Below are 11,134 nucleotides of genomic sequence, written 5' to 3' on the forward strand. Positions count from 1 at the left end.
GAGATTGCCCGGATGGTGGAGGGTATAAGAAAGCCAGCCAGCAGCCACGTGGAGAACACGTTTACTTTGTCCTAGCGTGCAGGTGCACGCACTTTTCTTGTATGTTTTTTTAGAGCACACCGCTCACCCGTAGCTGTAACGTGTCGTAGTTCGAGTAATACGACTGATTACGGCAGATTGTGTCGGGAACGCACACAGGTTTATTTCTGCTACATCGCAGCCATCTTGGAAGCTCCCTTGCTGTCTGCCAGGGTTGCCTTCCTACATTCCAAAAAGTGCTATGCATGGACACTACATCATCCCCTCAGGGAAGGAAAATTCAGTTCTGTTCAAACACAAAAGTAAAAACAAGAAAAATGCACTTTTGTTCACACATAGTCTTTAAGGCGCTCAGGTCGTTGCCTGGTTCGTTGGGGGTACCGCAGTCAGGCGTTCTTGGGAGTTGCTGGTAGAGGTTCACTAGGAGTAGCTGTGCTGTGGCTTAGAGGGTCACTGTTACTTGGCACAGCTGCATCGTCCAGATCTGGCATGTCGGTCTGGTCCTGGTGTCGTTCCATTTGAACTGTGCTCGCATCTTTGAAGAAGCTCGAGTTGCGACAAATCGTCACTCCATCTCTGGACGCTGTGATTTTGGAGCCAGTGACTTTGGTGATTGTGTATGGGTGGGGGTCATAGTAAGACGAGAACTTGTTTGACCTGTCTTGTTTGCAGAGGACTTGTTGTCCAACATGCAGCTGGTTGTGACTGGTGTGTCTCCGAGAGTCGACGTACTGCTTGTTGTATGCTTTTCTTTGGGTGTCATTCTGTCTTGCCTCAGAGTGAGCTGAGTTCTGAGTATCAGCAGCAAGTGTCGGTAGAAGATTCCTCATGGGTCTCCCAAATAGAAGTTCAAACGGAGACTTTCCTGTGGAACCATGGGGTGTGGACCTGTAAGCCAGCAGGAACAACTGAAGCTCATTGGTCCAATCCAAGTGGCTGACACGACTTGCGAGTATTGACTTCTTGAGGGTGCGCATGAATCGTTCGGCTTCCCTGTTAGCCTCTGACCACCATGGAGTGATGCAGTGATGGTTGAATCCAAGCTCGCTAGCGAACTCTGCAAAACCCCCACTCTGAAAGGGTGGGCCATTGTCTGACTTTACAATTTCTGGACACTCGAACTGAGCGAATACAGTGCGCAGTTGCTTGATGACTGTAGGTGCTGCAAGAGTGTGTAAGATGATAACGACTGGGTACTTGGAGAAATCATCCACAACTGCCATGGCATACTTGCCATCAGGGAAAGGGCCAGCAAAATCTAACGACAGTTCTGTCCACGGGCCTCGAGGAAGCTCCTGAATTGGCAAAGGGTCTCGATGGTGTACTGGTGTGTTATCTTGGCATTCCAGGCAGCTTTTAACTGTCTGGTTCACTAGAAAGTCTATCCCTGGGAACCACACCTTCTCACGCAACAGCTGTTTTGTCTTGACAATGCCTTGGTGGCCTCGATGTGCAAGGTGCACCGCCTTTGTGCGAAGTTGTGCTGGCAGTACTATCCGCGTGCCTCTTAGCACAAGGCCTTCTTTGGAGACTGACAGTTCTGTCTCAACACGAGAGAAAGGCTGTAGAGTTGTGATCTTCCAATGTTTGCCTTCCTGGGGTTGCTTTAGGGCTTGCTTGAGCGAGTTGATCACCGCTAACGTCGCTTCGGTTACCTCCTTTATGGTCATGGCACGAGGTAGGCTGTGAGACACGATGAAGTTCACATACTGTTCAGCGACAGACTCCATGTGCCAAAACGGTTCCGTGGAGTTTACTGGGTGGCGGGACAAGTAGTCAGATGGGTTGCTTGGACCACTAGTGTGTTGCACTTCAAAGGTGTATTGTTGAATTCGAAGTGCCAAACGCTCTAGCCGTGCGGAAGGCAGTGAGCGGGGGTTGCTGAGAATACTGACCAATTGCTTGTGGTCCGTCAGTAGGGGGAATGCTGTCCCACACAGGTAGATGTGAAAGTGCTCAATTCCCCACACTACAGCCAGCATTTACCTTTCAATTTGAGGGTAGCGTGCCTCCACAGGAGAAAGGGCATGACTCCCATATGCTACCACCCTGGTTTCGCTTCCGGATGTCTGCGTGAGAATGGCACCTAGGCCATGAGGAGCAGCATCTACAATGAGTGTGATGTCCTTTCCTGGGTCAAAGTAGGCAAGAGATGTGGCCTCGGAAAGCTTTCTCTTCAGTTCGTCCAGGGCATCTTGCTGTATGTCTGTCCAACACCAGTCTTCTCCTTTGGCTGTGAGTTTCCTGAGTGGTTGGGTGAGGTGGGCCAGGTTCGGTATGAACCAACCACAGTAGTTAACAAGACCAAGGAGAGACTTCACTTCACTGGCACTGGTGGGTGGTGAGGCACCGATTACTGCAGACACCTTAGTGGGGTCTGGTTGCACACCTTTGCTTGATAACACATGCCCGAAAAAGGTAAGTTCATGTTGGTAGAATTTGCATTTCTTGACGTTCAATTTGAGGCCACATGCAAGTATACATTCCAGTGTCGCCTTCAAAGCTTCATCATGCTCTTTCTCAGTCTTTCCATACACCAATATGTCATAGCTTACGTGGAGCACGTTGGGGATGTTGGTTAGAACCTGACGGATGGTGTCCTGGAACACTTCGGCTGCTGAGTTCAGTTCAGTTCAGTTTATTTACCTTAATGACCCCTGACTTCAGGGGTCTCTTGTATCGGAAGAGTCCAGCATGTGTAGAGAATGTGGTGATCACACGAGATGATGCATCAAGTTCTAGTTGGTGGTATCCATCTTTCAGATCGAGTCTAGAGAATAAGATGGATCCATTCAAAGCAACAAGGATGTCGTCCACTGTCGGTGTGACATGTCTCTCATGCTGGATGGCTTGGTTAGCACAGCGCATGTCAACACAAATTCGAATATGCTCGTGGTCATGTGGTTTCGGTACTGCCACCATTGGAGTTACCCAGGGGATTGGTCCTTCAGTCTTTTCAATTATGCTGTGGGACTGTAGCCTTTCAAGCTCTTCTTCCAGTGGCTTTCGCATGGAGAAGGGGATACGTCTGTGAGGTTGTGCTACTGGTTGAACAAGGGGGTCAACATGGAGGTGTACTTGAAAGTCCTTTAAACAGCCCACTCCCTTGAAAAGGTCTGGGTAGGCCACTCTCGGATCCAGTCTGTTCGGCACCTCTCCCACACTGTACGTGATCTGAACTAGTCCTAGGCGGGAAGCTGCAGAGAAACTAAGTAGTGGGGTACACTCTCCAACTCTCCAGACACAACATAGAGAGTTTTATGGCTGCTGCTCTCCTTCTAGGTGATGAGAACGTCAAACTTTCCGAGTAGCGGTAAAGGAGAATTTGCGCCATAAGCAAATACTTTCTTCGACGTCTTGGACAGCGTTTCCGTGCTCACACGATTTTTAAAGCTATTCGAACCGATTACAGACACTGTAGCGCCAGTGTCAATGGTAAAACGGACGGTCTCACCATCGAGATTGAGATCCACCTGGCGAGACGCCGTGATTGCATGACAGTGAGAGGAAGTCATGAAAACGTGTTCATCACTGTCAGGGCTGCTTTCCCGCACGACTGCATGCATGGTTTTGCGTGTTGAACGACACACACACTAGCAAAGTGTCCAGTTTTGTGACAAGCATTACACTGTTTGCCAAGAGCGGGGCAACTGGAGCGTCCCTCACTATGAGGCCATGATTTTCCGCAGTTGTAGCATGTTGCGCCTGTCCTTTGATGGCGCGGAGGCTCGCGAGGCCGTGACGGCGCTTTCCCGTGATACTTCGGCTGATGAGGTCGCGAGGTGCGCTTGGAGTTCACGGCAAGTGTAGAAGCTGACGCTGAGTTTTCCTTGTACTGCTGACGTCCTTGCTCGATCACTGAGATGTTGTGCTCGACCTCTTCAAACAACCTGCCTTGTTTGAGAATTCCTTGCAAGTCGAGGTCATGCTGCATGGTATACCGGCGTAGACGTGTTGACACTGTAGACAGTAGGATTTGATTCTTGATTTCGGTGTCGGCATCGGCGAAAGCACAGTGCTTAACGAGCTGTCGTAGTCTGGCGTAGAACGCGTCGAGTGATTCGTTTTCCATTTGCTTGGCTTGACGGAAGCGGTAAATCTCGAAGGTAGTGTTCACTCGGGGTGCAAAATAGCCATCGAGCTTCTTGCGTGCTGCGGTGTAGAGAGGCGTTGCGTTGCTGGAGCCATCGGTGCTTGAAACGGTAGACGCAGTTGCGGCTGCGGGAGGATCAAGTAGCGAACAGTAAATGTCATAAATTTCTTCACCAACGTAGTGTAGTAGTAGGGCCGTCTTCCGGGCGTCGGCTGTGATGCCGCAGGCTACGATGAAGTTTTCGAAGCGTTTCACCCACTTAAACCATTCGGTGCTGACGTTGTTGGTGTCAGTGGCACGCGCAATCGAAGAAAGGAAACGAGGGAAGCATGCTGTTCGCCATACCGCGAAGTAGAAGTTCCGTCGATGTGTGCTGATATCTTCGTTCCGTTTAAAATCGCTGCTTGGCAGCCTTCACGTAGTTCAGACGCATCCTCGTCGTCATTGTAATGTGTCGTAGTTCGAGTAATACGAGTGATTACGACAGATTGTGTCGGGAACGCACACAGGTTTATTTCTGCTACATCGCAGCCATCTTGGAAGCTCCCTTGCTGTCTGCCAGGGTTGCCTTCCTACATTCCAAAAGGTGCTATGCATAGACACTACAGTAACCATGTATTAAACTTATGTTACTTGTTTTTACGTCGCCTCGTCTTCCCTGCAGGACCCTCTCCGATGGTCAACCTGGTTCCAAGCAGACGCTGTTGAAGGTACCCCCAAACCCCGGCCCGTAACAACTGGATGGCAGCGGTGAGATCCATCAAATCCCAACCCGCTCTGCAACTGGATGGCAAGCTAAGAGATATGGATCTACGAGCCTCGTCTACCAAGTCGCAACTGAATGCAACGTTTGCGATGGTCTACGCCGGACTCTTGGTTACAAGTTGGTGAGTGTGGAACTTTCTTTGCTGAGTTTTTCCAGGTTTTGTTGAAGTGTTAGAACAGAACGGGTAATTCGAGCTATTGTTGTCGCCTAGTTAGGTTGGGGAAAAATAGTTGACTACAGTAGAGAGAGCAGCACTAAAAACAGCCATCAATTTGAAGTCGTTGCGTAAACCGGAGTTGTTGGAGCTAGCGAAGGAGTTGCGCCTGGATGTCACTGACGCACTCCGAAAACCAGAGTTGATTGAGGCTATTCTTGTTCTTAAGGCTGAGGATGATGAGCTTACGGAATGCCTAGAGATCATTAGAGAACGGAAACGTAAAGGACAGAAGGAAAGTGAAGAACGGGAACGTAAAGAACAGAAGGAAAGTGAAGAACGGGAACGTAAGGAACAGAGGGAACACGCACTAGAATTGAAGCGACTCGAGATTGAAATGGACCGAGCTCGAGCAGCAGGGCAGAGGAGCGATGGAAACAGTGCAGGAGAGCGCGTATCATCAAAGATGACAGAGCTAATGCGGACTTATAAGCTCGGAGAGAAAATCGCTTTGTTCTTGGTGAACTACGAGCGGACATGCGAGAAGCAAAGGATCCCTCTCGAGTCGTGGCCGCAGCGTCTGCTCACAATGTTACCGGGCGAGGCAACGGACGTAATCGCTCGCTTAACCTGAGAGGATGATGATAAGGTAAAGTCCAGTTTGCTGAGAAAGTATAGGCTGTCAGCGGAAGCGTTCCGGCGGAAGTTCCGCGAAATAGAAAAGGCTAGGAATGAGTCCTATACAGAGTTTGCATATAAGCTTATGTCAAACATGGAGGAATGACTCAAGGAACAAAAAGCCTATGGTGGTCCCTCGAAGGTTGTTCAGTGCTTTGCACTTGAACATTTTTATAACCAGTTACTTGAGAACGTGATGTACTGGGTTCAAGGTAGGCCAGAAGTTAGTACGATAGCCAGAGCCGCTGAACTAGCCGCGGAATTTGTGCCGCGTTGGGCTCACGAAGTCAGCGATGGTCGAAAAGGCGATCTCAAATTCAGGTTCGGCAGGCCGAAGCTAGAGCACTGCACGGGCCGATTTTTTCAGCCCGAGCCCGGCCCGGGCCCGTTTTTACGTTGGGCGGCCCGCCCGAGCCCGATCACAACCTTTATGGCGAGACCCGGGCCCGGCCCGGGCCCGGAAATAATCTACGTTACCCGCCTGGCCCGGCCCGCCACCCCTTTACCTCAGGCCTGAGCCCGGCCTGAGCCCGGCCCGAGCCCGGATCAAAACTGGCCCGAACCCGGCCCGAGACCAAAAAATACATGTTTTTCAGAGTTGAGACGCCCGAGAATAACTCGCTGCACGTTACATGCACACCACCAGAAAGCCCGAGCCCGGCCCGGGCCCGCGTCAAAAAACCCGAGCCCGGCCCGGGCCCGGGTCAAAAAGCACACGCCGTGCCCGAGCCCGGCCCGAGCCCGTGAAAAGACTGCTCTACCCGGCCCGACCCGGCCCACGGGCCGGGCCGGGCCCGGGCTTTCGGGTAAGCCCGAGCCCGTGCAGTGCTCTAGGCCCGAAGCTAGGGCCCAAAAAAGAGAGAGAACGAACCTATGATTGAGGGTACGCCAGAATGTAGCACTTCCGCGTCGGAAGGGACCCCTGAAGTTAAAACAGAGCAGCAAAAGAAATTGGGAAAGAGGAAACCCTTTATTTGCTACAACTGTCATGCACCAGGGCACATTGCTGCGCAATGTGACGAGGTCAAGATAGCGTTCTTATCGGTGGGTTGCAATGACGAGGACATGAAGCTGCTCGAACTGTATATACGTGACCTTGAGGTAAACGGGAAACCATGTCACATGCTGCGAGACTCCGCGGCTATCATGGACGTGGTTCACAGCTCTTATGTGGAACCTGAGATGTTCCCGGGTAAAAGTGTCAGGATAAAGCAAGCAGTAGGAACCCACAGTGCATGTCTTCCGGTCGCAAAAGTAGCTGTTAAAGGTCATTTTGGTACAGTTTAGACGGAAGTTGCCGTATTGCCTACGCTTCCTATTCAGTACCTTTCATCATCATCATCATCATCAGCCTATATTTTATGTCCACTGCAGGACGAAGGCCTCTCCCTGCGATCTCCAATTACCCCTGTCTTGCGCTAGCGTGTTCCAACTTGCGCCTGCAAATTTCTTAACTTCATCATCGCATCTGGTTTTCTGCCGACCTCGAATGCACTTCCCTTCTCTTGGTATCCATTCTGTAACCCTAATGGTCCACCGGTTATCCATCCTACGCATTACATGACCTGCCCAGCTCCATTTCTTCCGCTTAATGTCAACTAGAATATCGGCTATCCCCGTTTGTTCTCTGATCCACACCGCTCTCTTCCTGTCTCTTAATGTTAGTCCTAAGATTTTTCGTTCCATCGCTCTTTGTGCGGTCCTTAACTTCTCGAGCTTCTTTGTTAACCTCCACGTTTCTGCCCCATATGTTAGCACCGGTAGAATGCAATGATTGTACACTTTTCTTTTCAACGACAGTAGTAAGCTCCCAGTCAGGTTTTGGCAATTCCTGCCGTATGCACTCCCACCCAATTTTATTCTTCTGTAAATTTGTTTCTCGTGATCAGGGTCTCCTGTGAGTAATTGACCTAGATAAACGTACTCCTTGACAGACTCTAGAGGCCGACTGGCAATCCTGAATTCTTGTTCCCTTGCCAGGCTATTGAACATTATCTTTGTCTTCTGCATGTTCATCTTCAACCCAATTCTTACACTTTCTCTATTAAGGTCCTCCATCATTTGCTGTAATTCGTCTCCATTGTTGCTGAATAGGACAATGTCATCTGCAAACCGAAGGTTGCTGAGATATTCGCCATTGATCCTCACTCCTAAGTCTTCCCAGTCTAAGAGCTTGAATACTACTTCTAAGCATGCAGTGAATAGCATTGGAGAGATTGTGTCTCCTTGCCTGACCCCTTTCTTGATAGGTAACTTTCTACTTTTCTTGTGGAGAACCAAGGTAGCTTTGGAATCCTTGTAGATGTTTGCTAAGATATTCACATATGCCTCCTGTACTCCTTGATTACGCAATGCCTCTATGACTGCTGGTATCTCTACGGAATCAAATGCCATTTCATAATCTATGGAAGCCATATAGAGAGGTTGATTGTACTCCGCAGATTTCTCGATTACCTGATTGATGACATGGATATGAGCCATCGTAGAATATCCCTTCCTGAAGTCTGCCTGTTCTCTTGGTTGGCTGAAGTCAAGTGTTGCCTTGGTTCTATTGGAAATTATCTTGGTGAATATTTTATACAACACTGAAAGCAAGCTAATGGGTCTGTAATTCTTCAATTCTTTAACGTCTCCCTTCTTATGGATAAGTATAATGTTGGCGTTCTTCCAGCTCTCTGGTACATTTGAAGTTGTGAGGCATTGTGTATACAGGGCCGCAAGCTTTTCAAGCATGATATCTCCTCCATCTTTGATTACATCTACTGTTATTCCATCTTCTCCAGCAGCTTTTCCCCTGGTCATGTCTTTCAAGGCCCTTCTAACTAGAGATGGGCAAAACGGCTCACTTCAGTGAGCGGCTCGGAACGGCTCTGCTCACTGAAATGAACCGGTTCATTTGAACGGCTCACCGGTTCACTTTAACGTGTAACCTGTGTTATGCATATTCCATAGTTATCTGGCTTTGAAAAAAAAACCGATATATGTATAATTTAATCACCGTGTTATAGGTATTTTCACTATGTTTAGAGAATATATGTACATATATTAAAAGCGTGAAATTTAGTTGTAATGAAACTTTCTTTTCATATATTGAGGATAAAATGCTTATGGTACTGAACAGGCAGAATGCGACGTACTTTTTTTCAGAAAAAAAATATGTACCTTCATCGTCATTACAGAAGGTTGTATGTTTTTTATGGTACTTTAAAATCAACTTTCGTCAAAATAAGAACACAAAATGATTGTACATTATCTTTCAACTTTATTCATTTATTCACACACGTACGTTCACTATAATATAAGTGATCTGTAACGCCATGCAAAATGAATGTAGAAATCATTTCTTGAAGCACAATACAAAAACCATACGAAAGATCCACAATAATGCCGCTCGTACCTTTCGTTCTTTGTATTTGTTTTTCGTTTTTTTTTTCTCTTGAGCGCACGCGCGATACTGGCGATCATGCCATCATGCGCCAGGACAAAAAAAAATGACGTTATATTACAACACAAGAGATCATTGGCCTCGTTTTAATGACGTGCTAATGATACACGCTCAGAAAATGCACTGAAATGGATGTCATGGGTGACATTTCATGACTACACTAATTAACACAGATGAAGACCAGGACGTAAACTGTACGTTCACCTGTTGTCTTTAAAGACATGGAAGACCATCTTCGAAGTGTTGTTGCACCATCGCACGATGTGCGATCGGTGAGAGTCGTGAGACATCGTTCGAACAGCAGCAGGCAACGAACGGTACCATCCTTCGCCAATTAAGGCTTCTTTACTTCTCCCCTCGGTGTATCGGGTGCCACACGATAGGACACACAAAAAACCAAAGGGACTGCTGCGCACACCACACACTGCGAGCGAGTACCAGTAGCGCGATTCTGCCCACACCGGCCACCATTTCTCGGTCAGGAATCGAAACCTCGAAACCAAGCAGAAGACCCGGCTCTGACGGAACGGTTTGGCACAGCTTATTCAACGAGAGAGAACCGGCTTCCTCACTCCGAAAGAACCGCCGCTCACTTACTGAACCACGGCTTCCTCGCTCTTCAAAAGGGCGGCTCAAAAGATCCGGCTCGCTCAGGCGCTCCCTCGTTCTTCAAAAGATCGGCTCAAAAGATCCGGCCGGATCTTTTGAGCCGATCTTTTGAAGAACGAGGGAGCGCCTGAGCGAGCCGGATCTTTTGAGCCGCCCTTTTGAAGAGCGAGGAAGCCGTGGTTCAGTAAGTGAGCGGCGCTCATGAGCGAGCCGGATCTTTTGAGCCGCTCTTTTGAAGAGCAAGGGAGCCGTGGTTCAGTAAGTGAGCGGCGGTTGTTTTGTTCTTCAGCCGAAGGCGAGAGGGTGAAGGCGACTCTTGCGAGGAAGGGCGGGAGGGCAGTTGCTTTCTCGTACCGCTAATAGGTGGCGCGGAAGTCGCACCCAGCATAAGACCCGGCTCTGACGGAACGCATCGGCACGGCTCACTGAACGCCACAGAACCGTCTCCGTTTCTCCAAAAGAACCGCCGCTCACTTTTATTGAACCACGGCTCGCTCGCTCTTTAAAAAGAGCCGCTCACAAGATCCGGCTCGCTCCTGAGCGACCCATCTCTACTTCTAACTTCATCGCTAGTTATAGGAGCCTCTGTATCCGGTTCATCACTATTTCGAATGAAAGTAGCTTGGCTGTTTTGGGCACTGTACAGGTCAGTATAAAATTTTTCCGCTGCTTTTACAATGTCATCAATATTGCTGATGATATTAACATGCTTATCGTTCAGTGCATACATCTTGCCTTGTCCTATGCCATGCTTTCTTCTTACTGATTTAACTGCGCCCATATTTTACGGCTTCCTCAATATTTCCCACGTTATAATTTCGAATATCCCTTACTTTCTTCTTGTTGATCAGTTTTGACAGTTCAGCGAATTCTATCTGATCTCTTGAATTGGACATTTTCATGCTTTGTCGTTTCTTTATTAGGTACTTTGTTTCTTGGGAGAGCTTACCTACTGGTTGCCTTGGTGCCTTACCTCCCACTTCAATTGCTGCTTCTAAGATCAACCTAGTTACGGTTTCATTCATTACCTCTATGTTGTCTTTATCTTCCTTTTCTAAAGGTGCATATTTGTTTGCGAGCACCAGCCTGAATTGGTCTGCTTTTACCCTTACTGCCTCTAGGTTGGCATGTTTCCTCTTGACTAATTTCACTCTTTCTCTATTCAAATTGAGAGAAATCCTAGACCTCACTAACCTATGGTCACTGCACTTTACCTTACCTAACACTTCTACATCCTGCACTATGCATGGATCGGCAGAGAGTATGAGATCTATTTTATTCCTTGTTTCTCCATGAGGGCTTTTCCAGGTCCACTTCCTGTTGCTGTGCTTCCTGAAGAAGGTATTGATT

The 11,134-nt window shown here is 48.4% G+C and overlaps 1 protein-coding gene across 1 annotated transcript; it reads right to left on the reverse strand.

The window, feature by feature from the left end:
• Window positions 1-425: 425 nt before the first annotated feature.
• Window positions 426-1,769, reverse strand: LOC119433856 (uncharacterized protein K02A2.6-like). The gene has a single exon (XM_037701163.1). The coding sequence runs from the start codon at window positions 1,767-1,769 to the stop codon at window positions 426-428; it is 1,344 nt and encodes a 447-aa protein (XP_037557091.1).
• Between the last annotated feature and the right edge of the window lie 9,365 nt (window positions 1,770-11,134).

Source organism: Dermacentor silvarum, chromosome 1 (assembly GCF_013339745.2).
Source record: "Dermacentor silvarum isolate Dsil-2018 chromosome 1, BIME_Dsil_1.4, whole genome shotgun sequence".
Taxonomy (NCBI): Eukaryota; Metazoa; Arthropoda; class Arachnida; order Ixodida; family Ixodidae; genus Dermacentor; species Dermacentor silvarum.

Coding starts and splice junctions, on each gene's coding strand:
- LOC119433856 (XM_037701163.1), bottom strand. CDS start 1,769: ATGGAGTCTGTCGCTGAACAGTATGTGAACTTCATCGTGTCTCACAGC.